The sequence below is a fragment of the Sminthopsis crassicaudata genome, chromosome 3 (genome assembly GCF_048593235.1).
Source record: "Sminthopsis crassicaudata isolate SCR6 chromosome 3, ASM4859323v1, whole genome shotgun sequence".
Lineage (NCBI taxonomy): Eukaryota > Metazoa > Chordata > Mammalia > Dasyuromorphia > Dasyuridae > Sminthopsis > Sminthopsis crassicaudata.
In genome coordinates, this window is record NC_133619.1 from 604,982,132 (window position 1) to 605,009,980 (window position 27,849).

Consider the following 27,849-nt stretch of genomic DNA (forward strand, 5'->3'; position numbering starts at 1 on the left):
GTGGGGGGCGGAGAGGGAAGGGCAGGAGGAGAGAATGCGAAGCAGGGCGCCTGAGTAAGGGAAGGGCAGAGGAGCAGAAGGTAGGGGCTGGGCTGGAGAAAGGATGGCAGGGGAAGGAGGAGAGGGCTGAGAAAGGAAGGGGGAGGGAGGGAGGGGCACCTGAGTTGGGGAAAGAGGGGAAGGAAAGGATGGAGGGGGAGGATAAGAGGGTGGCGAGGGTGAGGGAGGGATGGAAGGGAGAATGAAAAGAAGGGCGGGGAGGGTAAGGCAGAGATGGAGCTGGGAGGAGGGAGGGAAGGATGGAGGGGGGAGAATGAAAAAAGCAGGGCGGGGAGGGGAGGGGGCCGGCACGTGCCGCCGAGCTCAGCCAATGCGGAGCCCCGCGGGGCGGTCACGTGCCGCTGTTTGGCGCTTTTGTGCGCGCCCGGGTCTGTTGGTGCTCGGAGTGTGGCCGGGCGGCTCGGACCGAGCAGGTGGGTGCGGGGCCTCGGCACAGCGGCGGCGGGAGCAGCAGAGGCATTGGAGGGCGGGGGAGCTAGGGAGGCTGGACGGCCGGCCGGGGCTAGCTGGACGGCGGCCCCCGAAGTGGAGCGGGGCGGGGGCTCGGACGGTCCGGGGTCCGAGGCGCTGCTTTGTGTCTGCCGCCGGGCGGAGCCTCTCTCGGAGGCTTGGGGGGGACCGTGGGCTCTGGGGATGCGGCGGCTGCGATGGTGACTTGGGCGGGGCCCCGGCCCAGTAGGGGGCGCGGAAGCAGGTCGGAGGAGACAATAGGGGGCGGAGACCCTCCTTTGGGCGGGCGCGGCCCCCATTGTCCGAGAGACCCGGGGTCAAGCTGTCGACCCCCCGCCCCGACCCGAGACTGCGTGACTGACGGGCCGCCTGGCCTTTGTGCGGGTGCCACTGGGGCCGCGCCCACCCCTCGAGGGCTGCGACCCCCACCTACCGGAGCCGGGGCGTTGACGGACAGCTCGTGGGGGAGGGGGCCCTACCCCGAGTCAGGGGGCACCCCCCCACCCTCTGTCGAAGCGGGGAGCCCGGGTGGGGGATTTGGCGGGAGTAGGGGGAGGGGGAAAACCTGAGGAGGGCGGAGTTCCCCGGATGGGACCGTTAGCCCCGCCCAGTGCCTCCTCCTTTATCTTGAAGCTCCAGCGCGCGCGTGCGCGCGCTTCCCTGCTCTGGGATGTGGAGCGTTCGGGGAGATTTCGAAAAGGCGCGGGGAGGGAAAGGGGCGGGGCGCCCACTACGCGACGATTGGACAAGCCCGGCCTCCCGGGGCGCGGGCCACGCCCCTCTCCGGGGCAGGTGGCTCTGGTGGCTGTTGGGCCTTCTCTAGCTCAGCCCTGGCAGGATGGCATCTTCTCAAGTGACCCTCTGGTAGTCACAGTGATGCAGCAGGTAAAGCTCAGCCGAGGCTCTCCGGCCTGGAGCGCCTCGAGCCTGAGGCGTGAGGATGCCTTCCCGACCCTCCGGCAGGTCCCCGGACCCCAGAAACAATAGGAATTCTTTATTGCGGGTCACGTTTGGGGAGCTGTTTTCCACCGAGACCTGACTGGGGAGCAGAGGTAGATCTCTGTCCTACACAATGGAGGGATTGTACGCGGAGTGCCTCCGCTCCTATAACAATGCTTCTAACACTGGCCCCCACAGCTCCCAGGGATGGTAGTTTGTAGTCAGGACGTTTTTGTTCTCGATAGAAAAATGTTTTTTACTTTGAATGGTTCAAGTTCAGCAAATCCCATGATTTTCTTTTCGATGCAGTACTAATATTTCTTTCTAGAAAATGTCATTTTAACATGTCATAATCTTTTGGTATTGCAGTACTTTATACGTTATTGTCTGTGGTTGTAGTCCTTTTCTTCCTCCCTGATACCCAAGTAATTTTTGCTGAGATCTTTTTATATTGAAATGCATGAAGCTTGATTTTTGCACTTAAAAAAATAATTTTCAGGGTTCTCTCCACCGTGTGGATTGTCTAGAGTACACTGCCAGTCTCTTGTCTTCTATTCACCATGGCTTCTTCTGGTATGTAATAATAAACCAACTGAATAAGCTTAAATGTTTAGATTATGAAATAGCTGGGGTCCATGCCAAACACTGTGGCTTTTAGGGGAAGCCTGATCTAACCGAATGTATTTGCCTTTGTTTGGGTAGGGGGAGGAGTTTAAACAGAAATGACAGGCTAACACTCGGTCTACAATCATGCTATTCACCTACTTTGTTATTAAGATCCTTCAAAGTAGGTCTTAGGACTTTTACAAAACATATTGTTAATGAAAATAACCAACTATTACTGATGATTTGACCAGAAGGATTAACCCCAAAATATAGAGCCCACTGAATTCTGGAGGGGAAGAGTGAAAGGGGGGATTGGATTTCAGTGTAGTGTGAAACAATGTTTTGTGGTTCTGTGTTTAGATGTAAAGGAATGGATTCCTTGCCTGATAAGACTAGCATACATATATATGCTTGATCTTAATTCAGTACCTTAAATTGTTCAGGGTTTTGGAGGATCATAATTAGTATATCAATAGCGTTTCCCAAGTACTCCAGAAACATGATCATCATTCTGTGTCTAGATATCCAGGTGAAAGAACTAGAGAAGCGTGCCTCGGGGCAAGCATTTGAGCTGATACTTAGTCCTCGTTCAAAAGAAGCAGTTCCAGAATTCCCTCTTTCCCCTCCAAAGAAGAAAGATCTTTCCTTGGAAGAAATTCAAAAGAAACTAGAAGCTGCAGAAGAAAGACGCAAGGTAAACACTGTTATTATTTGTATTGGATACATCAAAACTCATTTTGAGCCCAAATTTAAAGATCCTCAGAAGTTCTTGTTCATCACATCATTTGGTAATGTACTTGTTTATTGTACTGTATCATTTAAGCATCTATTTTGAAATTTGCAATAATTCAATAAAGATGTTGTTTAACTGAGTCATAATTGATGTACTTTAAGTATTTGTGCTTTGAATGTGTGTGTTCCCAGTTATATGGAGCAGCTAGATGTCAAAGTGGATGGAGATTCTGCCAGGAATCAGGAAGATCTGAATTCAAAGCACAGGCTTCAGATACTTAGTAATTGTGTGACCATGGGCAAGTTATTAATCCTGTTTGCCTCAGTTTTTATTATCTGTAAAATGAACTGGAGAAGTTAATGGCAAAGGACTCCCAACATGTCTGCCAAGAAAATCTCAAAAGAGGCTATAAAGAATCGGTCTTAATTGAAACAATTCAATGATAAAAATTCCCAGTAGTAAAGTATTTATATTTGATCTATTTTTATTCTTTTCTTTTGTGACTATCAGTCAGTAAGTAACAGTTGTATATACTGTGTTGCCACAGAATAATGTAAAACACGTGCTTGTAAAGATAAGACCTTTGATGTAGAGTCGTTCTATACAGAAATGTGTAAGGGACTTGCAAGGTCGTCTTTTAATTGTCAAATCAGAGAGAGGAGTTATAACATAGGGTTTTCTGTTTTTCACAAACTTGCATGTATACTGTTTAATTTATAGTCATTACAATCAGCCATGATACCCCTACTTCATGCAAGTATGGTCCCAATGTTACCCTCATTTTCCAGATAAGAAAATAATTTCAGAGCTTTTTGCTGACTTGCTTACTAAGGTTACGCACCTAATTGAAGTTGGAATCCAGATCCCTTGATTTGTACTATTCTTTGTACTATGCCATTATAACATTATAGAATACCTGCATTAGAATTCTGGTTTGAAATAAGATATCTGGCTGCTTCTTTGTGGCCCTGTCAAGTTAGATCAAATTCATATTGAACAAAGTGATATTTTGACAGTTGTGACTTGACTCATAATACAAATAGATCACTGTAATAATGAGTTATGAGAATGCACTTCTAATAGAACTGGATGAATGCCTGCTATCTACTAAAAAGGCAGCTGAAGTAAAGAGGACTGAATTTGGAATTAGAGCTACTGTATTCAAATCTGAATCAACTGCTTAGAATCAGAGATGAAAGGAACATTAAAAAGTCATCTTGTCCAACTGTCTCATTTTACAGATGAGAAAAATGAGGCCCAGAGAGGTTAAGTGTTTTTCCTGAAGTTGTAACTAGTGACTTAAAGATTATGGGATCAAATGTGTGACACTGTATGTAATAAAATACTTTCCAAATCTCTTAAGTACTGTATAAGTTTGTTAGTAATAGTGGTCATATTGTATTGCTGAATGGGCATAAGAAACTGTCATCCAGACTACTGGATCCTCCTAAAGCTGGGACTGGCCTAGGAGGGAATAACTGAATATTGTTTCTCTTAGAGCAGAGCAGAGTAGAAACCTTCTTGGTGCATGTACCAAGCTGGAAACTGACTTGAATTTTTGTATCAATGTCTTCAGTTGACAACAAGTCTATTCTTACATAGTATTTGGATATTGGTGCCAAATTCCAGAGCCTTTAACAATAAAACTTAATAATCTTTTTAAAAATCCACAAAACTACATTAGTTTTTTATTTATAATACTTAGTTCCAAAGTGCTTTTTAAAAATGGAATCATAGGTTTAGGATGGGAACTTTAGAGGTTCCCATTTTTAAAAATTGTCACAATATGGGATAAGATATTTAAGAATTATCTCCATTTACAGTTAAAGAAGAATCTTTAGGAGACAAAATGACTCATTTGGGTCATCTAGCCAGTTTTGCTTTGACCTCAGATTTTCATTACACTGCCCTCAGTCTAAAGATATATCACCATGAAGTTCAGCTTCAAGCTATACCCCTAAGAAATAATTTTAACAAAAACTTGGGGCCAAACATTTCTGTTTTCAGATAGAAATATTGGCCATTTCTTCCCATCTACTCTCTGCTGCCCCATTTCCCCCCAATCATGCACCTGATATCTAAAAGTATGACCACAGAGATTTTCATTTTACCTCATTCTTTAGTACCATTCTTTAGTAAGGTAGTGACTTCAGAAGCATTGAAGAAAACTTTTTCTTTGCCTTTTTTGAAAACACTTCTGTGTCTATTTAAACTGACTTGCCCAGCCCATTTCAGAGCTCATGGTCTGTGACCCTTATTTTTTTTCAGTCTCATGAAGCTGAAGTCTTGAAGCAGCTAGCTGAGAAGCGGGAACATGAGAAGGAGGTACTTCAGAAAGCAATTGAAGAAAACAACAACTTCAGTAAAATGGCGGAAGAAAAACTGACCCACAAAATGGAAGCTAACAAAGAGAACCGAGAGGCACAAATGGCTGCTAAGCTGGAACGTTTGCGGGAGAAGGTAGGTCTGGGCCACAAGCCTCTTTGAGGCATAAATGACATGACTTAATTGTCTACATAGAAAATGTGTGTGCATTGGAATGGTTTTATTTGGTGGAAGGAGATGATCATTTGTACCTTGTGGGGCTCATCTCAGGAAGTGACCTATGCAAAGTCTTTTGTTTTGTTTTAGAACAGGATTTTGTCACTTGCAGTGTGATTGCACCCTGGCGGGAAATGGGTCAGGTGTTAGAAACCATGTATTGGAGGGGCTCTGTTCAGCTGGGAGAGGGGGGGGCAATCCGATTTACTGGCGGCCCTTTCATGGGCCATATGTTTGTGTGTATGCTCTGCCTTGTTTTCTCCAGGATAAGCACATGGAGGAGGTGCGGAAGAACAGAGAGTCCAAAGACCCTGCTGACGAGAACGGTGCTGACTAGCTGGCCAAGAGCTGGCTTCTCCCCCTCCCGAGCATCCAAAGACTGAACTGGCCAGTGTCGCTTTTATTTTATTCCTCCTGACAAATATTCTAGAAACTGATGTAGAGCTGCATAGATAGATCAAAACCGTACAGATGTTGTTTTGGGGACAAAGGGGGAGAAACTACAAGTGTTTTGCTCTTTTTCTAAAGTGTTGAAGTCTTTCTAACGTAGCTATTTTTCTTGTTGCATCTTTTCTATTCCAGTATGCTCGGTGCTGGGTTAATGGCTAGTACTGTATTGGCTCTGTGAAAACATGTTTGTGAAAGGAATCTGTAGTATGCTTCTTTCCAACTGTTAGATGCTGAATATATCTGTCTGTTCACTTTTGAAACCTGACCTTTGTCCCGGTCTTTCCAGATACTACTGTACTTGAATGGTTAATAAAACTGCACAGTGCTGTTATGGCAATGACTTCTTTCTATCCAGGTTTTAACCACTTCAGCTGAATAGACTTGCCCAGTTTAAATTGCATCCCAAAGTTGCTCTGGTTTGGTAGAATGACTTAGCATGTGCTACAGCACGCTCTGTGCCCCTTTTCTTCAGATTTTGTTCTGGAGTTGTCCGTCTTCTACAATAATAGCTTTGTTTTGACGCCTCAGCCCAGATCAGCTGTTGCTAGTCTTTCGGATGTTTATTCACACACAATCATTTTCTGTTTTTGTGTTCCTATTTAATTCAGATGAAAATCACAATTGGTACAGTATGTAACATTTGGAGGCTTTACCATAGAACAAAGATGTAATAATGTTTATTTACCTCCCGAGGCTGTTCCTGGGGTGGAGGCACATCACCACTTTTATTTCTCTGGGTTTCAGCAGCTCACTCATTTAAGGAAGGAAAACTGGATTAGGAGATTTTTAAGGACTCTTCCAGCTCTCAGGAGAAGGATCCCAAAACCTATGACCTTTTCTGCCATTTGGTACACCACGAGAAACAGAAAAATATTAGGAGAAGCCTCTTCTATTGTGCCTTAATAGATACCCTTTTGTATTTTATAATTTCATAATTGGAAGGTACTTTAGTAGTCATTTTTAGTGTAAACCAACCATAACCCCCAAAAGAATGCTTTCAAGTCTATAATCTCAAAATGGTTGACTAGCCTTTGCTTTAAAAACTTCTTAAGTGACTTGAGTGATAAGGATTGGCAGTGATTTGATCTTTGGATCTTTGAGGAAGGTTTCTTAACTTTTTCTGAATCATGGACTTCTTTGGCAAGCTTATGAAGCCCATGAAGTCCTAAAGTTAATGCATAGAATAAAACACTTAGATTACAAAGGAAACCAATTATATTGAAATAGTTGTTAAATTATTTTCTTTTTAAAAAATTCATGGAGCTCTGGTTCAGAACTCCTGCCATAGAGGTTGCAAAACTAGAAGCATAATAATCTTATTTAAGAGAAACTTTTGGCAAATGGCCTCAGACATTTAGGAAAGTGAATTCTGAATACAGTAAGATTGTATCACTCCAGAGCTGACAGTTCTTTGTAAAGAGGCCTTTGAGTGCTAGGAAGCCAAGAATCTGCCACAAAAACACAGATATAGGAATAAATGGTGAAAATCTTATTAGTGATCTTGATATTTCTAATACAGAAATCTATGGATTTTATAAAATTTAGCTTTCATTTTATCTTTGGTTTTACTTTATCTGATTTCATTAAGGCAATTGTGATCATAAAATATGGTTCTTATGATTTTAGATGTCTGTTTAATTCATAATAATTAAATTTTAAAAGTAAGGTTTGAGGGTAGAAAGATATGAGGAAGATGACCCTGAGTCTGGGATTTAGAGGATATAGATACTAATTTTGGCTCTGCCACCCATTAGTTTTATGATCCTGTCACTATACCTTTCTGGCCTTCAGAATCCTCATCTTTAAGATGAGATAAGAGAAATGATTTAAAGGTCCCAGCTCTAACATTTCATGGTCTGTAGGCAACAGAGGCTGCAAACATGTGGAAAAGTCCGAAGGGAACGTGTTATATGCTAGATCTTAAGAGATCGAGCAGGGAAGAGAGCAAGCTAAAAAGCAATAGAATCAGGTAAAGCTCCTGGGAACTACAGGAGACGAATTGAATTGCATCCTGGGAAGAAGAATGGCAAGTAAGGCAATGCAGAGGTCAAACTGGGGGTTTGTGACAGAAAAGGCTGATGGTGGGGGCTGAATGGAAGTAAAGGATGTGAAATTCTAACAGAGTCCTGGAAAGGACAACACTGGAGCAGAGTGAACTCCAAACCATCGGATCAGAAAACAGCCTTCACAGTAATAGATTCAACAGCTCTTTCAAGCTCGTGCACTGGATATAACATTGTATTGTGCTGGAGGAAAACAAGCAGTAAAGGCCCACTTTCTTACCTTGGAATGAGTGGTTGGGCAGAATGGAAAAAGTCACTTGCCCCTTGTCCTGTGACTAGTGGGGGGCCTTTAAGCACAGTCACAAAGGCTTAGCACTTTCTAAAATTTAGGATCAGGAGACACTTGAGAAATCTCAACCTAAAGCCCACAGAAGGGAGGAACTTGCCCAACTTCACATAATGAGCAAAATCCAACCTTGGGCCTCACTCTTCTGATACCAGATCCAGGGCTCCTCTCCTTGAATCTCCTGTTCTTCTTGGATGAATTTCAATATTCCTTTCCAGTCAAAGTGAACTATCCCTGCCTTAGCCTATAGCATACTTATTGTCCCATTTCATTGGTTTGAGCTTCATATGGTTCAAAGTGATTTAACCAAACTTTAGACATATTGGAGCATGAATATGAGCCATAGCTGACTAGTTGAGTCCAGAAAACCATACTGGAGGTTAGCAAGAAACTTTTTTTTTTTTTTTGCCCCAAAGCCTATAAACCTGGTCCCTACCTTCTAGAAGCTCCCAGTTCAGGAAGGGGACTCATAGAATGCTTTAGGGAGGGCTTTTCTCCCAGCCCCTTGAAGGAGCATATTGTTAGTAAACATTATAGCCAAGAAAATGGGCTTAGCTGGAGTGCTAGAATTCTGGTCTCAGGATTCTAAGTCCAGAATCTGAATGGAATTTTTTTCTTTGTGTATATTGGTGATCTGTGCCTAAAGCAACATTTCTATAGATTTAATCCACATGGCAGTATTTTACTCAATTCTTGTTGAATGAGATTAGGAGGTCTTGTACAAAAAAAAAAAAAATCAACTTATTTAGCAGAGTGTGTCTTGTTCATTCTCTGGACCTGTGAGCTCCCTGGTAGATGACAGTGCCTCTGTCAGTTCTGCTCTGTCTTCAGAACTGCGTGGAGCACTGAGATGTGGCCTTTGTCAACTGTGGGCCCATAATCAGTACGTGTCAGATATGGGACTCAAACCCAAGTCTTCCCCATTCAGGCCTACTCTTGATCCATGTGTCAAGACTGCCTCTCATACTTAATAGGCATTTAATAAATTTCAAATTAACTTAGTTATATATAGAAATAAATGTTGCTTGTACAGATGACTTGTACACACAATTCCATGAGAAAACATCATTGGAGAGAGTCTGTCTTTTCTGGAAAGAAGGCAAGATTTGGCTAAATTGAGAGCGGCCAGGTGAGGGGTGGAGATGCATGTAACAGGTAGGGAGATGCTAGAGCCAAAGCTGTGGGCTCCTCCAGGGCTAGGATGAGAGGGAAGCAGATCTGGCCTTAGGAGGACTGAAAGAGACCAATTGGTGGCTCCTCTCAGAGTCCAGAGATCAAGTCCTGAGGATCATGGGCCTATAAAGGTGTCCAGGAGATCCCTTGGGTACACAAATGCAACAGAAACTGCTCCAGGCAAGATTGGGAGAGAGGAGTGTGTCTTTTCATCTTCCCTCCTTCCCAGGCTTCTCCTTCAGGGTTTGAGTTGGCTCCAGGAGAGCCAAGAGCAGAGAACTCTTGGGGCCCATGTTAGACCCACTTCAAATGTAGCAGAGCCATCAGGGCCCAATCCAGCCCCTTAATTTTGCAGAAGGAACCTGAGAACCCAAGTTTCCTGACTTCAGGAGTCCTTCCCTTACCTGCCCATATGGCCGGGAGCAAACCAGAGCTGTGCAGCCTTGCCTTTCGTTCCTATTCTATCACATCCATGCAGACCTGTACTCAGACTTCTCTTCCCCACAGGGACTTGTCTCACTGCCCCTTTGTTTGCCGAGTAGGTGTTGGTGGGGCGAGGAAGCCCTCTTTCTGCCTCCCTTCTCATGAGAATATGTTCATACTCTGCTTATCAGGTGACTGACCTTCATATTTGTGTTTTGCAGTAACAGAGGGTCTTTTGTCATGTGCCTCTTCCTTCTTCAAGCATTCCTGGGAGGGAGAGAAGGAGATAGTCTTATTCCCATTTTACAGATGGGGAAGCTGAATCTCAGATTAGTGAAGTGACTTGCCCCAGATCCCACATTGTGTCACTTGAGGCCTTCTGCATCATAGGCTCTTATAATTGGAAGGCCTTTAGGAGGTCCATCTTGCTTAGTACAACCTCTTTGTTTTACAGATTCCTTCTCTGCAGAACTTCCCAGCTTCAGAATCTAAACTTAAATCATAGGCATAGAGTTCAGATACTGTGATGGAAAGAACTTTGAAATGGAGTAGACCTATCAGGAACTGAAATAACTTGGTATCCTTTATCAAGGATTTAGAACTAGAAGAGACCTTAGGGGCCCTGTAATCCAACCTCCCTCATTTTAAAGATGAGGACACCCAGAGAATTTCTCTGTCTAGATCCGTATCTATCTACTGCTCCAGGGTAGCTCCAACAAGAGGAGTTTGAGTTCTGTCACTTTTAATACTTGTGTTACCTTGGGCCACAGTTTCCCATCTAAAATAAAGGGACTGGATCAGATGATTTCCAAAATTCTTTTCAGCCCCCAAAATAAGGAAATAATCATCACAAGCATGAATGAATGATAAGGTGTCAATGAGAAGGTGGCCGCCAGGGGGCACACGCATTCGCCTGGTTAAGAGAAACAAAGGCTTTTCACGACCTACTTTTCCTCATTTCCTTTGGTTTTGTCATCCATTCTCGGGAGAAGATTGAGAGCAAGGAGAATAATATTCTTTAGTTGGGCAAGATACTGACCAAGTCGGGTATTATGTTTGAAGTATGTCTGATGGAGAAAGGCCCCATTGGTGGTTGTTTTTTAATGTGATGTAGTGGAAAAATCAGTGGATTTGGAGTGCTGGGTTCCAAGCCTGGCCTTTGTACCAGCTGTGTAACCACGGGCAGCCTGGCGAGCAGACTCCCCAACAAGCACAGTTAGCTTCCGATGTTCAGGCCTCAGATCCCTGGGGCCACTGTGCTGTTCCCATCAGTACAACAGACCAGAGAGGATTTTATTGGGACAGAGCCAAAAGCAGGATGGCTGACACCCAGAGCTAATGCTTCACCCTCTTGATTGACCTGGTGATCCCTTCCTCAGGAACTGATCACAAAATAATTCTGCTGAGGTTGTGGGATGGCAGTGGGGTTGGGGGAGAGGAATGGACGGCATCTGACAATCAGATTGGAAACTATTAACCAGACTTGTCAGGTAGGCCCAGGCATGTTTGGGGTTTATCAGCCAGGCATTGGGAGGGAAAAATGGGAGGAATGTAGAACAACGTGCCTTCCAAAAGGTACATGGGAAATATGTGCAAAGTTACTGGCCATATAGCTACTACCTTCACAGGCTTGAGTTGCAAGAGAACTGAATTGGTCAATAACCTCAAGGACCCTATTTTTAAAACCTTATAAATAGTTGTTCCCCCAAGCTGGGGAAATTGAAGTAAACAGAGGGCTTAAATGAATGTTGGGCTTTCTTACCCCAGGCTGGAGCTGTCTGCTGTGTGACTCAGCATATTAATGAGATCAAGCAGTCAAGTTCATTGGATGATCTCAGAAGGAATTCACAGATCCCTTTAGTTTCTTCTTGGGGGGATTGAAGGGTAGATGGGCATCAAGTGCTAACCCCTTGTGGTGGGCATGGTTTTATTTCCTAAAGCCAGTAGTACTATGTCCATGGAGTAACTGACTGACTGAAGAGGCAAAGACTTTTTAGTTTAAAAATTCAGATCAGTTTCTGTGTGACGTTCTATGAGGGTATTGGGCCATTTATTCCTTGATTGATAAAGCTTTTTCTTTAGTATCCCTGAGCTTGATCCTAGTTTTCTCTTGCTGCTGAGAATGACAGGTAGCATCTATATTTAGCATTTAGAAGCGTAGTAGATTACTGTTATCCCATAAGAAATAATAAATGTATGAAGAATGAGGCAAAAGTTAAGAAAATCTTATATAGAATATAGAGGGCTAGATTCAGCAGAGAACACAGATCAAATTAGTTGTCATTTTGTTAAAAATTATATCACACCAGAAAAGCAGAATGAAAGAATTTTTCAAAGAAATGTAGTTTCCAACAAAAAGATGTGTCAGCCATGTGGACCCACAGGATTGTTGGTAGCCACCTAATGTAAAGTGTGATAAGGGAAGATTTCTGGTACATGGGGTTGGAGCCCCATTTGTCAGATTTGTCGGAGAAGCATGGTCAAGAATCACACAGGATGGACAGGCCTAGATGGACATTTGTATAAAGGGAGTGAATACCTACTTCGAGGAGATCATAGAACTATTTAAATATCAAAGCATCAAAGTTTTATTGTTTTTTAACCAAGCATTGTAATTCAGATTTAAAGTATTTTTTTGAAAAATTTACTCTATTTTTTCAATTTATTTGTCCTTGTTGAATGTGTTAATTTTTCAAGAGAAGAACAAAATGATATAGGGAGAGAATAGTACAAATCGTTCTTTCTTAGGCTGTTCACCCATCTCCACATATTTATGCTATGTGTCTTTCCCTCCCTTGGCTTCACAGCCCTTCGAGAAGGGCCTCTTTTGGGGTATGAAGCAACCAGCTCTCCTGATTCATCCCCCAGACAGAAGCCATCTAGATGCTCCCTCTTCCATTCATCCAAATGCCTGCCCCTGTGTTCAGTCCTTGGAGAGAAGCTTACAATCTACAGGGAGGATGCACATACCATAAGTTTAGATAAGGCAGAACCTGATGTAGCAAAGGAGAGAACTAGATAAGCATTTTCTGCAAGGGAAATTCAGGGTCTTCTTGTTTCCTATTATGGATTTTATCCACTGCTTGAGAGGATTTAATTGTAACTTAAATAGAAAGTTAAATAAAAAGAAAGATCTGCAATGTAATATCAGAAAGAGGGAGTCAAAGATCAGGGGCACATTGTATATTCCTAGGATCATAGAACTAAAGCTGAAGGGAGTTTTTAGAGGTCATCTGGTCCAACTCCTTCATTTTACAAGTAAAGAAACTGAGACTCGGAGAAATTGAGTGACTTGTTCAAGGCCACATAAGGAGAAAATAGCAGAGCCAGGATTTGAACCCTCAGATTTCTGGGAAAATTGCTCTTCTTCCCTGGATAGTTTTGAAGAGGAAGTTGTCAGGCAGAGACTGCAGCTTGTTTTTCTCTGTATTTCTTCTAGTCAAAGGATCTGCTCTTTCAAGTTTTGGGGCCAACTTGAGACAGTAGCATTTCCAGAATGGTTTAGGTGAAGGAAGGAAGATTCAGGTTATATGACAAGGGAGGAGGGAAGAGGTAGAGAGACTTGGCTGAGGTCATTAAACCCTCAAAATGTAATGTGGCCTGTGATTATACTTCAGAGATAGAGTCTTTGATCCTCCATTGCTGAAGCCTCTATACTGCCTTTAACTGCATTTTATCTCAGCATCTTATTGCCAGCCCATTGAGAAGGATGGAAATTTCCACCTGGAAGCCAAAGGGATGACCAAGTCTCAGAGATGGGGAGAAGGCACAAGGAAATTTCCATCACAAAAGCTATGACAGAAGGAGTAAGCTTTTAAATCCGTTCGCCTGAAGCAACTCTGCTTCCACAACTTAACTGTCCAACAAGAGCTGTGTGGGTTCCTCTTCTTCCAGGTTGATAGGACTTGTTTTGGTGTAAAGAATTTCTCAGGAATATCATTCATATCCCCTCTAGAGAATGCCAAGCTTATCTACTTTGCTCTCATGATCAGGATGATTCAAAATCTCCCCAATTGATCCCAGCTATGTGAGTCATGGGTCAGTAATTAGCCTGACAGTGCCTCCTGGTATCATAAGGTCATGAGAGTTTAAATGTGTTTTAGAAATTGTCTAGCCATAACTCATCCTTTTGCAGAGGAGAAGAAATAAACCCTGGTTGAGGGGGTAGGAGAGGTAAGAAGAGGATATAATTTTTACAATAGTTGGTGACAAAGCTAGGACTAAAATCCAAAGTTGGAAAGGACCTCAGAGATCATCTGATTTAACAAATACCTGAAGAGAAATGAACTCCCTTTATATTAATCTAGAACAGCTATTTTTAACCCTCCCAAGAGTCCCTGAGATGCTTTCCAGAGAGGTCCTCAAGATCCAAACTATTTTTGGATATTATTTGCCTTTTTTCACGCTCATTCTTTCAATGAGAATAGTGTTTTTGAGATTTTATATATATATATATATACATATATATGTATATATATATATATATACACATATATATAAAACCTTTGACTTAAAGATTTAGCTGTGAACACAAAGACTGAATTGATAATCCAGAGTTGTATTTTTGCCTTAAAAATGGACTAATCCACAGATGAGACTGGCCTTGGTGTTGCTTGTATTTGTCTGTTATCACTAACTAATCATTGAAGCTCTTCATTTATGTAAACACTTTGCAACAGACATGAATGATGTTGAAATAACCAAAGTATTGACTAACTTTTTTTGCATCTCATGGTTTATTCAGGAACCACTGGATTGATATTTGTGGCTGATGGTGCACAAGCCATGGTGGATCAAACTTCTGGTGCCTTGGTATGAATCAAGGCTCCAGCATTAAACTGTCCTAGTAGTCACCGTATCCTTTGCCAGTTTCACTTAGGACTGTCTTTGATGAGGCAATAAAGATGATTAATGTTAAATTTCAGCCCTTGAGTACATGTCTCTTTAGTCATTTTGTGATAATAGAATAAGTACAACATAAAGCATGCTCTGCTGCATACCCAAAAATGCTGGTTTGCCTTGAGGAAAAGCGCTAGTGTAATTGTTTGAGTTTTGAGCTGTCCTAGCCTCTTTTTATGGAATACCTTTCTTACTTGAAAAAACTACTGACAGATAAACTTTGGTTTTGCAGACTTGGGTATTTGGCAGACATTTTCTTTATGAATAAATGAACCTGTCCAAGTAAAGGACAATTCATAGGAGTGGCTTCTTCAAGGTCATCAGTGACTTTTTAATCAACAAATTCAACGACCTTTTCTCAATTCTGATCCTCTGAAAAACTTTTAAAAAATCTTTTTTAATTAAATTTTTTTCTCCTTGAACTTTTGTCAGCATTTGACATTATTAAGAACCTTTTCTTTCTGTATACCTTGTCTCTTTTCACTTTTCTGACCCTTCTTCTGGTTCTCCTCTTTCTTTGACCATTCCCAGCTTAGTCTTCACTGCTAGTTCTTGTCTTTCCATTCCTTGAGGTTCTTTGCATAACCTCTTCTCTTTGTACTCTTTGTGATCTCATCTACCCGCATGGTTTCAATTATTACCTCTTTGCAATTGACTCCCAAATCTATCTATCCAAGCTTAATTTCTCCCTTATATTTCCACTTATTTTCTAGATATTTCTACTGGACTGACTGACACCTTAATTTTAACATCTTTAAATTTTCACCCACATTCAATCTCATCCCACCTCCTGGCCCTACAAAGCTTATCCCTCCTTCCAGTTTTATTTTTGTTGGTAGTATTATGATTTTATTTATTTAGTTGGGAAGAGTCAGTTGCTAATTATTATCAAGTAAGTCTCTCAACAATATTTCTTGCATCCATCCTTCCAGAATTTTATATTCAGTATTGCTACGTACCTGCCTCTTTAATCTAAGCCCTCATCACCTTATACCTGGGCAAGTATAATACCCTTCTCACTGATCTTTATGCCACCAAACTTTCTGCCACACACAAATCTGTTAAAATCATCTTCCTTCACATCTCTTGCATGGAATCTTCTTGTACTCCTTACTCTAACCTGAAAGTGGATTTCAGAAACCTGCCTCAGGTTTTCCTAGAGTACTCTGTATGCATCTGCTCTTTGGCATCCCCTTTGTGGTATCATAAGTTCTGCCAGGGTGGTGATAGAATTTATTTCTATGTTCCCATACCCAGAACAGCAGCATATGCATGCTAGGTGTTTGATGTGTATTTAGTTGAATTATTTTGTGCATCTGTGCCTTCATCTAAATCATTAATGAAGATACCAAAGGGGGTCAAAACAAGGAAAGAGGTCTAAAGCATGTCTTCTGACTTTTATCCCAGTGCCTTTTCCACTGGACCATGACATCTCTTTCATGGCAATGTGGCTCTACCCCAAGCTGTAGCTTTCCCACAGCACGCTAGTTTTGCAATTTGTTGGCCTTTTCTGTGAATATCTACTACACTATTTGGACTTTCTATCATACTCTTGACAACCATTCTCATAACAGACTCAGTTTCTCTGCTCTTATTTCCTTTCCCAGCATTAAATTAATTTCCTGCTGAAAACTGACTTTGGTTCCAGTTTATTCTATGTATTTTGGTTCTTGGAATTAATCCATGTGTATTAAGTGCCTACATAGGCACTGCACTCCAGGCTAGTAGGTCACATCCCAACTTCCAGTAGTTAGTCAATATACATTTATTAAGCACCTGCTACCAGGCTAGTGAAAATAAATAAAATCAAGGAATGCAACAATAAGTTCCTGTATTTGATTTAGTATTTCACAAGAAGATGGCTCGAGGGAGGTACCTCTTGGAGGTATGTCAGTTGAGCCTAAAGTCAACAAGACTTGGACCTGATAGAACCACAACAGAAAATAAAGTCAGCTATTAGTAAGAAGTAAGTACATATTTCCAAGGCCTCACACCAGAACTATCTCTGATATTTCCTTGGAGTCACAGCAAAGGACAAATTCATGTATTGGTAGGTGAATTTTCAAGGAGGAGATGTTACAGAGACACCCAAGGGTCCCTTCTACTAAGATTCTGTAGGACAATGGTTAGTCAAATAGAAAAGGGGGGTCTTCATACTAGACATGAAGATCCCCACAGGCTGCATGTTGACTTGGTTTTAAATATAATATTGATATTTTATGGAATGTTTTATTTTGTTATATATTTCCCAACTGTACACTGTTAAAGCTACACGTTTGATCCCAATGCTCTGTGAACCCTAGAACTGGAGCAATCTCGTGACTAAGGGATTGTACTAAGGGATCAAAGAAGGCAAAGACAAGGCAGAAATGCTTGGCTCCCAGAGGACTGAGTGAAATCTCATTCTCTTTTTGGGGTCCCACAGTAAAGGGGTGGATAACTCACTTTTAGAAGATGGACAAAGGGAAAGGCTAGCACTCGTGGTACCAGAAAATAGAGAGGAGTGCTGGAATTAAGGCAGACAATAAGGCCTTCTTCAGGCCGGTGTTGCACCACAGGGAAGGGAGGAAAACTAGCCTCCTCCAGATCTTGGACAAAGTCAGCAGCAGCAGTAACAGCATCCACCTTGCAGAGAAGACCAAACCAGGGCCTGTGAGACAGGGCAGAACTAAAAGTCCATCTTTAGGAAGATGGCTTCAGGTCTGAGTAAAGAGAAAAACTCCTAGTACAATGAAAAAGTACTTGAAGTTGAGAGAAGCCCAAGAGTTAGAGCCTTTGGAAAAAGAATGACTTAACTACAAGGACTCTTAAGATTGGATACAATAAATGAAGCAAGAGATTTAACAATGAAAATAGAAGTCTTAGGGAAAACATTGGAAGAAAAGTAGAATAGAATGTTAAGTGGAATAAAATTGAATAGAAATAGATTTTTTGTTAGTGAAACAGATACATCTCAGCAATTGAGACAAGAAGAAATATTTAAACAAAGCAAAGATTGAAAAAAAAAAAACAATTGACCTGGGACATCTAGGTGGCACAATGGATAGAACACCAGCCCTGAAGTCAGGAGGACCTGAGTTCAAATGTGGTCTCAGACACTTGACACTTCCTAGCTGTGTGACCCCGAGCAAGTCACTTAACCCCAATTGCCTCAGCAAAACACACACACACACACACACACACACACACACACACACTTGATCTGAAACAAGGTTTAGAAGAATTTAGAATCATCAGACTTTCTTAAAATCTGATTTTAAGAAAGTCTAAAAGAGCAAAGTAAAAATAGGAAAAAAAAACAGCAGTCACCACCTTAAAGTTGAAAACACCCAGAAATGTGAAAACCAAAATCATTTCCAGATTTAAAAAAATTATTTTAAACTCTACAAACAACCAGGATAAAACAGTTCAAAGGAATGCAATCAGAATTACAAAATATTATATTGCAGCTTTGTAAAGGGAAGGAAATCTAGGAATAAAATGTATAAAAAGACTTTCAAATGAAAAATAACTTATTCACAATATAAATTTTTCTAGTGTTTAGAAATTTTTACTAGAAGAGAGAACTTTAAAACATTTCTGATGAAAAGACCACAGCTGTGAAGAATCTTTGTGAAAATACAGGAGAGGAGAGAAACACAAGGAAGTAAAGTTAAGCTATGGGAAAGTGCCAAATGATGATCATGCGCTTACATTTGTATTAGAAGTAAAAAAGATGAGTAGTCCTTCCAGAATCTTACTATCTTTAAGGTTCACAAAGGTCCTAAGTTTTATTTTGTTCTGCTGGTTTTAGGAGAATAAAAAAGTAAACTAGGGAAGAAGAAAAAGGAACTTGCTATTTCTCCATTGAGGTAAGCCAAAAAAATGGAGGCTGGGATGATGAGAACATTTTTTGAACCTCATTCTGAACCAGGCAAAGGAGGATAGAACACATACAGAGAAGTATATTAAACTCAACAAAGAAATATAGGGAAACAATGAGGACAGGGCAGTGCTTGCTTAAGAGGGAGGCTAGAGTTTGGAAAGGATGGACACAAGCAAAGCAAACTAATTATGGAGAGCAGACAATGAAGTGAATACTAAAAAGAATATATAAGAATTAGTGATCACATTGTGGACTGGATGAATGTGAATGAACTCACTCCTGAGAATTGGTGAGTGGCAAAAAAACTCTAGCAAACCAAAAGAATTGTTCAGAGAAAAGTTACTTAATTAGCAAATCAAACCTTTTCAAAGATCCCATTTATGATATCAAAAGAAATTACTTGCCTAATTTAACTTGCTTATAGTATTTTTAAGCATTAAAAAGCCTCAATCAATAGGAGAAACAGAACTACCTAAAGCTGTTGATATAGTTAAAATATCTGATTTATGTGCAAAAAAGTTTCTAACAATTTCATCTGTAGATGATATAGCAGAAAAGCGAATTCCTCATATTTATGAATTAAGAAAATCAAATCTTCCTGTTTTGCATTACAATAAAACAGAGAAAAGGATCTTAGTTTAGACATAAATAACACATTGAAATGATGCTGGGGAAGATTTGCTACTTGATAAACTTAATGGCAATCAAAAAATGTTCAACAACATTGATACATTTTTAAATGAAAGCTATATAAGACACACTGTTGAATTCAGTAATGTCAACTCAATCGATGAATACGTAATGTCAACTCAATTGATGTCAACTCATTGCAGACCTATAAACACTAGTTTATATAATTAGAGGCAAATCCAAAATAGTGAAATAGTGGGAAAAACAATAATAAACTCTTCCTTTCTCTTTCCAACAACAACAAAACCCATCTTCAAAACCGACCTAGAAGATGGACCAGACTGAATCTTGATCTGGAAAGTCAAGAAAATCAATGAATACTTTTTTGAGCCCTATTGATACAGGGAAACACACAGGAAGATCAGCTGACGAGGGGGATCTGGCTGAGAGCACAGGAGCATTCCAGCACAAGGGCACATGAGTTAGTGCTTAATAAATGTTTCTTGAATTGTTGACAAAGGGAAGTTGTGTGCCAGGACAACGAGTCCTAGATCCAGCATAGAGGGTCTTAACCTGGTGTAGAGCCCCAGAAGAGGTGTCAACTGGCAGCTTTGTGGTTTACAAGTTACAGGTGCAGGGTGGATTGAGGAGGAGACTTGGGTCCCCTGTAAAGGTGCCATCTAAGGGTGGCATTGCAGAGTAACAAATGCTTGCAGGAATTAGGCAAATTGAAAAGCATGCTGCAACTGTTTTGTTCTGACCCCAGGAAAAGAACAGGAATTCAATTTTACTCAGCCCAGTTTGAAACCTGCAGCAAAAGAACCAGAGCAAGAATCCCATACTGAAGAGGATCCTGATAGTGGGTGAGTCCAGAGCTCCAAATGGACAAGCCCACAGGCTTGTTGCTCAAACCCAGACCAACAAGAATTACAAGCTCAGACCCAGGAGACAGCAATCAGATTTTGCTCTTGATCAGATCACTTTGAGAACACTAAAAACTTAGTTCTCCAGTCTGAGCTGCCCTTGAGGTCCTGGAATAACAATAATATCCCAAAGAAAACACATAGGACCAGTCTAAATATTCCTTCCAGAAGTGCATAGAATCTAGCCCTAACATCAAGTTCCGAGTCAGGAAGTAGCTTGGAAGAAATGAGCAAACAGAAGAATTTCACCATAAAGAGCATTTATGGTGACAGGGATGCTCAGGCCACAAACTCAGAAGATTTCAAAATGAATACAAGCAAAACCTCAGAAAAAAACAGGTCGAGTATAAATTTGAATAAATTCCTAGAAGAGATTAAAAACAAATATTTTTAAAGTTAAAATATTTTTATTAATGAAATAAGAGTGCTAAAAGGAAAAAAATAGGAAAAGAAATGAGAATGATGGAAGAATGAATTTGAAAATGAATAAACAGGTCAGGACAAAAGGCATACAAAATTGTCCACGCAACAAACTCCCTGAACATTAGAATGGACAAAATAGAAGCCAATGATTCTGACACTGAAAAAAGTATTAAAAACAAAGCCAAAAATTTTTTAAAATAAAGAAAATTCAAGGTACAATTGATATGGAAGATAGATTGAACAACAAAATTAAGAATCATTGCACTACCTGAAAGCCTTGGCCAAAAAAAGAACCTAGACATTTATCCTGAGAAATTTTAAAAGAAAACTGCCTAGACATCCTAGAACCAGAGGGGAAAATGGAAACAAAGAATCTACTGATCACCTTCTGAAAAAAAAATCCCAAAATGAAACCTCCCAAGAACATTAAAATCCAAGATTTCCAGGTCAAAGAAAAAATTAGTGCAAGCAGATAGAAAGATATGAACCAAAAAAGCCGCAACTAGTATCACCAAGAATAACTTACCCAGGAAAACTGTGTATAATCTAACAGGAGAAAAAATGAATTCTTACTGAAACAGAGGACTTCCAAACATTCCTGATGAAAAGACTAGAGATGTGTTAAAAGTATAAACACACGTAAATGTAAATATGAATAAACACTGCTAAGGGACTAGACAAGGATAAACTGTTTATATAGGAGATGTCTCCTCTCAGAACCCTAATTAGCATTATCAGGGTTCAGAGAGGAAGTCCAGTTAGACAAGGCCTGGGAATGATAATTATGTATTGATCTTTAAAGAAGAATGGAAAGAGAAGAGGAAAATATTGGGGGAAAGAGGAGAGGGAAAGGAAGGTTAGGAAAAATAATTTCACATAATCAGTTGTGCAAGTACAAATCTACTTCTATAGATTTCTATATAATAGGACAGCTAGGTGGCACAGTGGATATAATACCAGCCCTGAAGTCAAGAGGACCCGAATTCAAATTTGACCTCAGACACTTAACACTTCCTAGCTATGTGACCCAGTTGTCTCAGCAAGAAAGAAAAATTAGATTTCTATACAATAAAGAAGGTTGCCAAGCAGGTGACTTAAATCTAATTCTCTTTTTAGCTAGTCAAGGGAGGGAATAATACATATACACACAGTTAAATACACTCAGGGAAATAAGATGGAAAGGGAGAAAAGAATTAGAAGAAGAGTAGATTAAGGGAAGTTAGTCATAAGCAAAACAAATTCTAAATACAGATGTACATAAAGATAGTTTTTCTTGTGGTAGAAAAACTTTGAAACTAAGAGGACATTCAGTGATTGGGAAGCAACCAAACAACAGTGTATAAATACAGTAAAATACTATTGTGCTATAAGAAATGAAGAAGGAAATGTTTTCAGAGAAACTTGGTCTGACATGTATGAACTGATAGAAGAGTGAAGTGAGCAGAGAAGAATTTATACAATGACAATATGGTAACAAATTTTGAAAGATTTGGGAAGTCTGATCAGTGTAATCACCAACAATCATCTATTTCTTGATAAAGAGGTAAAGGACCCAAATTGCAGAATGAAGTGTGTGTGTGTGTGTGTGTGTGTCTATGTGTGTGATGGTCAATACAGAAATTTGTTTTGCTTTACTACACACATTTGCACATTTTTCAAATGGGGACAGGAAAGAGCAGGAGGAAGAGAAGGCAGTTTTTTTCTAATAGAAAAAATGTAATTAAAATTACATTAAAATATAATTAAACCATATATAATTTGCATACATTGCAAGCTTCATAAACAATTATTATGAAATATAAATGAAATCTACAGAGCATTTTTCTTGTTATGACAAGAATAATCAATTTTTGGCATTAAATAATATTTTATATTTTCCCAGTTACATATGAAAATAATTTTGAACATTCATTTAAAAAGATTTTCATGTTTGAAATTTTCTCTCTCCTTGCCTCTCTCCCTCTTTGAGACAATGAGCAATTTGGTATTGGTTATACATGTACAATAATATGCAGAGCATTATTATATTAGTCATGTTATGAAAGAAGACAGACCAAAAAGGGGGAAACACAAAAAATTTACAAAAAGTTAAAATAGTGTACTTTAAATCTGCTTTCAGACTCCATCAATTATTTCCCTGGAGATGTATAGCATTTTTCATCATGAATTCAATGGAATTGTCTAGGATCTTGTCTATTGTCTATTCCTGAGAGTAGCTAAGTCATTCATAGTTGAAGTGTTCTCCTCATACTGCTCATTGCACTTTGCATAGGTTTGCCAAAGTCTTTTCAAGTTTTTCTGAAATCATCCTGTATCATTTTGGGGGGGGAGGGAATGGGGAGCTGGGATTAAGTGACTTGCCCAGGGTCACACAGCTAGAAAGTGTTAAGTGTCTGAAATTAGATTTGAACTCGGGTCCTCCTAATTTCAGAGCTGGTGCTCTATCCACTGCACCACCCTGCTGCCTCCATCCTGCATCATTTCTTAAAGCACAATAGAATTTCTTTACCTTCAATTTCCAATTCTTTGCCACTACAAAAAGAATTGCTGTAATATTTTTATGCAGATGGGTCCTTACCCTTTTTAATTTATCTCTTTAGGATAGAGACTTAGTAATTCTGCAGCAAAGGGGAGGCACAGTTTTATATGCCTTTGGGCATATTTCCTAATTGCTTTACCAATTTAATTTTTAAAATAATCCATTAGAAGAAGAACTGCATTTTGCAAAATTGTATGATGATATGACGACATTATTGTGGAACATACATTATAATGACAAGCACTTTTTTTTTTTTGCAAGTACTTCTAAGGAAATTCAAGTTAAAAGAAGAAACTCACTTTTTTGGTGTTGTTAAAAGATGAAGCAAATTCATTTTATGACAAATTACCTCTTAACATTTTTCACCAAAAAAATCCCAGTCATTACATTAATATTAGTTACTATTGAGAGATTGCATGGTGAGGAGACTAGAGAACCAGCCTCAAAATAAGGAAAACCTGAAATCAATTCCTGTTTGTCAGGTAAGTTTTATAACCCTGGGCAAACTACAACTTCTTGGTACTTTTAAGAAACTAAATTTCTTTACAGAAGAGTTCCCTGTAACAATTAAATCATAGTTCCAGGCCCTTTTATTATTATTTTTATGTTATAAATAACAAGCTATTCAGGATTTTATTTTTTAATCAATTATTTTGTTGCATGTCATAAATTCTTAATTTTATGTGAAAATGAATGATAATTATATTTGTTTTTATAAAGTAAACAGCATGATTTTTTAAAAATTTATTTTTTAAAAATAAAATTTTAAAATATCTACACAAAGTTCAGAAATTACTGTATAAGCTCTTAGCCAGTATTTGATTAATTTTGTTTTGTTGAATACATGGTATTAGCTCAATCTGAAGAAAAGCAACTGTACTCTTTTATACTATTAGTTATTATTTCAAGTGTCATTTTTCTTCACCCAGAGTGTGAGTGCCTTGAGGAGAGAGACAATGTTATTAAACTCTTTGTATCCCTTGGCACCTACCCAAGTTCCTGTTTGAAGAAATTGTGCCTGGCTGAATGCCATCCCACACCCTCTTCATCCTGGCAGCTGGTTTTATTTCAGTTTTACCTACAGGCTCAGGCCTGCTCTAGATTGGATACCATTCTTAGCCCTGGCTTGTGGACTCAGCATCCTATTAATTGTAATGCTTGTTCCTGCTTAAAAGTTGTTTTTACACTTACTGAGTTCCCTAATTTATGCCATCCTTCTGGCTTTAAGCCTAACATCAAAAAAACTAAGCTCTTGGCAATTGTTTCTATCACTTCCAGGCAAATAGAGGGAGAAGACATGGAAGCAGTGACAGATTTTATATTCTTGGACTCAAAAAGTCACTGCAGACAGCAACTGCAGCCATCAAATTAAGATGCCTCTTGAAAAGAAAACTATGGCAAATCTGGGAAGCATATTAAAAAGCAGAGATGTCACCCTGCCAACAAAGGTATTGTCAGTAGTGTAAAGCTGAGTTTTGCCTTTAAAGTTAAGGTTTTACCTTAATGCAAAGTAATATATGGCTATGAAAGCCAAACTAACTAAAGGAAAACTGAGTATTATAGAATTTAGGCCTTTGTATTGTGGTTCTGGAAAAGACTTTTGAGAGTCCCTTGGACAATAAGGAGTTCAAGTCAATATTTAAAGAAATTTATTCAGACTATTCATTAGAAAGTAAAATACTGAAGATAAAATGCAAATACTTTGGCCACCTAATGAGAAAACAGGATTACTGGAAAAAAGACTCTGATGTTGGGAAAGAATGAAAGAAAAGGGGATGGCAGAGAATGAAATGAATAGATACATAGTATGGAAGCAACACATGAGCTTGGGCAGACTTCAGGAGATAATCAAGGATAGAAGAGCCTGGCTTATTATAGCCCATACAGTCTTAGGGTCACAAAGACTTGAACATGACCGAACAATTTGAACCATAATTCTCTCTGCCACACATATGCTGTGACTGGATTCTAATTAAAGTTTGTGGGGGGGGGTTTGTTTGTTTTTTTTTTAAAGGATCTCTATGTATCAGAAATTTGTCTCTGCCTCCTGGTCCTGATAGAATCTAAGTTTTCATTCTTATTGTGAAATCCTGAGACAAAGAAGCATTTCTATGAGGCCTTCAATTTTCTTATTTGAAGAAGCAACTCAAATTCATTCTCTTGTCACTAGCTATTCAATTTAAGAAGCAGATTTCTCTGGGAATACACTCAGATTTATATCGATTAGCTAGTATCATATAAGTTATAATTATTCCTTGTTTTCTTTTTTTATATCTCTCCAAACCAACCAAAAAGGTCTCTTCCTTCCCCTTCCCAATAAAGACTTACAGACAAGGGTCTCTCTAAGCCAGACAGCCCCTTTGCACCTGGCATCATAAACAATACTATCCACATCCTTAATCCTGTGTTCTCATTCCCCTTATTTACTGCACTCAAAAATCTTAGAATGAAGATCTGAAAGTGGAAGTAGCAGATAATACTTTGTTCCCTTCCATTCACTATCCTGGAACTCCTGGAAAGGAGAAAGCATCTCATAATAGATACCAGGGTTAGGAATTTATTGTATATTGAAAAAAGGAAAGCTGAGGACCCCTTCAGAACTGTCCAATTCATCTCCCAACCACTCTGATTCATGTGCTGTTTGGAAGGATATATATATGGACCTTTTCCTTTCTAACACAAATGCTGAGAGGTAACTTAACATCATCATTCATTTAGAGGAACCTTTGCCACCAGATAGAAAGTCACTTTGTCCTCAGCTACAATTGAGTCTCTCTAATTTAATGGATTCCACCTGGAGATAAGCCACTTCTAATTGTGTTCAGTAAATGGAATCACAATTACCAGTTTTTAGCCTTCACTCTTATGAAGTGAAGTCCATTTGTGCTAAAAGTATTTCTGTAAATGTTCAGTTTGTCATGTGCCCTGAAAACATCTGTCAATTCTCTTCTTCTAGATTGACAAAGAAGCTTTTTTATAACTACCCCGGAGGGACAAACCCTATATTTTATAAACATACACATTTTTGTTTGGACATTTAATATTATCATTGTCATATAATACATTCTTCTCAAAGCCACACCATTTGTTTTTATTATACCATATTTTGAATTATTTATGCCGCTACCTTCATTCTTCCTCATGGATAATTGAGAGTAGACTAATCAATCTGCATCTAGGATCATAAAATCTGAAGCTCAGAGGTTATTCAATACAGGACCCTCATGTAAAAGAAAAGGAACTCAGGAAGAATAATACATTGCCCAACATCATACAGGTAGGATTTAAATGCCAGGCCTTCTAAATAATGAGCCAGTGATCTCTTCCACTACTATAGCATCTTGTTATCTTTGGATTTTTCATGTTTTTAGGTCCAACCTACCAGATTCTAAAGTCCTTGAGGTCCAAGCTGGTATCTCCCTCATCCTTGACGCCTCTTCTTGTCACTCCTGCTCATCAGACTGGAAATTTCCTGAAGCTTGGAGGCAGTAGGCTGTCTGTCGTGGAAAGGAAGCTAGATTTAGGATTAGAAGTGCTGGGTTGGAATCTTTGTAACCATGGACAAGTCATGTAACATCCCAGTGCTACAGTGTCCTCCTTAGTAAAATGAAGTTTAATTCAGTGCAACAAACTTTCATTAAGTTTCTATCTGTGAGAAAGTCCCTGGTTACCAGAAGAGGTTCCAAAAAGATGTAAAGAGTTGATAACTTTTGTTCCTTCTCTTACAGAAAAGATTAACTGAGATACACTTTATGCTTCTAAAAAGATAAGCTAAAATAGGTTGCCGCTGCCCTTGAGAGTTTAGTAGGAGGATAGGACACAGATGGACAGATAGCATGTATTCTTGCGGCAATAGCAAATCTGTTAGGGAAGTGTAATAAGCAAAGGCTGTGTGAGAAGGAGAAAAGGAGGTGGGTCTAGTCAGGCAATGTGATACAGCTAAATTTGAAGCCAAAGGACAAGAGTTCAGTTCCCTGCTCTAACATGAGTGAGTCATCTCTGAGTTCGAGTAAAATGAGGGGGTTGGAGTAGATGGCCTTGGAGAATCCTTCCAGTTCTAGATCCAGAATCGCTAGCTTAAGCAGTAAAGCACCCTGAAGAGGAGGCAGCTAAGTCCATCTGAGCTCAAGAGCTCAAAGTACCCTGAACCCAGGAGATCTGGGAATAGCACTCCATACCATCAGATGCTTCTAGCCCAGCCTCCATAGCCATCCTCAGTGAGAGAAATCTTCATGGGGCGGAGGGCTAAGCTTCTTTTTCACCACCAGTACCACCAACTGCCGACCAACTGCCACCAATTGTTCTAAAGGCACAGGAACCCTGAGAGTGGCAGCAGCTCCTAGACCCCTAGCCCTCCAACCCCATAGCTGTCATTCAAGAAAAGCAGCTCCTGTATAGGAGGGATTAGGAGGGACTACTAAAAACCAACTACTAAGATTCACTGATGGACAGTAGCAGGCAGCATATGTCAGGAAAGTCAGACCACAAACACCACTTTGACTAGCATCTCCCTGCTTTTAGCGACAATCCTGGGAAACCACCCTTATGGAACTGCTGGGAACTCAGAAAAGAAAGCTTTCTACCACTTTCCTTGACCTTATCAAATGGTTCAGCATCAGAAACTGATATAATCTTGTCAGTGGAAATGACATTAAAGAAAAAGTATCTCCATCTTCTTTGCCTCTGCTTTTACATGAAACTTTTCCATCTGATTTGCCCCTGAAACCTTCCATATGTGTTATCTTCCTCTTTAGGATGTGAGCTCCTTGAGAGCAGGGACTATTCTCTCTTAGTATTCCCAGTTTTAGCATAATACTTAAAGTAAGTGCTTAATAAATACTTCATT

At 39.9% G+C, this 27,849-nt stretch overlaps 1 protein-coding gene and 2 long non-coding RNA genes across 4 annotated transcripts; 2 read left to right on the forward strand and 1 right to left on the reverse strand.

Annotated features, from left to right (window-relative positions):
- The first annotated feature begins 392 nt into the window (after positions 1–392).
- Positions 393–6,110, forward strand: STMN1 (stathmin 1). Of its 2 annotated transcripts, none has more exons than XM_074305770.1 (5): positions 393–473; positions 1,949–2,022; positions 2,577–2,749; positions 5,057–5,248; positions 5,595–6,110. In XM_074305770.1, the coding sequence occupies exons 2-5, from the start codon at positions 2,010–2,012 to the stop codon at positions 5,664–5,666; spliced, it is 450 nt and encodes a 149-aa protein (XP_074161871.1). In that variant the 5' UTR covers positions 393–473; positions 1,949–2,009; the 3' UTR covers positions 5,667–6,110. The 2 variants fall into 2 exon arrangements, with proteins under 2 accessions (XP_074161871.1, XP_074161872.1); XM_074305771.1 differs by lacking the exon at positions 393–473 and adding an exon at positions 1,235–1,395.
- A 2,981-nt stretch (positions 6,111–9,091) lies between these two features.
- On the reverse strand, positions 9,092–27,062 carry LOC141563946 (uncharacterized). The gene is made up of 2 exons (XR_012488545.1): positions 26,386–27,062; positions 9,092–9,991 (listed from the first exon to the last, which is right to left on the reverse strand). It is a non-coding gene; the product is annotated as an uncharacterized LOC141563946 (long non-coding RNA).
- On the forward strand, positions 22,816–27,672 carry LOC141563947 (uncharacterized). Its single transcript, XR_012488546.1, has 2 exons — positions 22,816–24,451; positions 26,375–27,672. It is a non-coding gene; the product is annotated as an uncharacterized LOC141563947 (long non-coding RNA).
- The last annotated feature ends 177 nt before the right edge of the window (positions 27,673–27,849 follow it).

Coding starts and splice junctions, on each gene's coding strand:
- STMN1 (XM_074305770.1), top strand. Junction 2,750..5,056: donor CTGCAGAAGAAAGACGCAAG/GTAAACACTGTT, acceptor ATTTTTTTTCAG/TCTCATGAAGCTGAAGTCTT. Junction 5,249..5,594: donor TGGAACGTTTGCGGGAGAAG/GTAGGTCTGGGC, acceptor TGTTTTCTCCAG/GATAAGCACATGGAGGAGGT.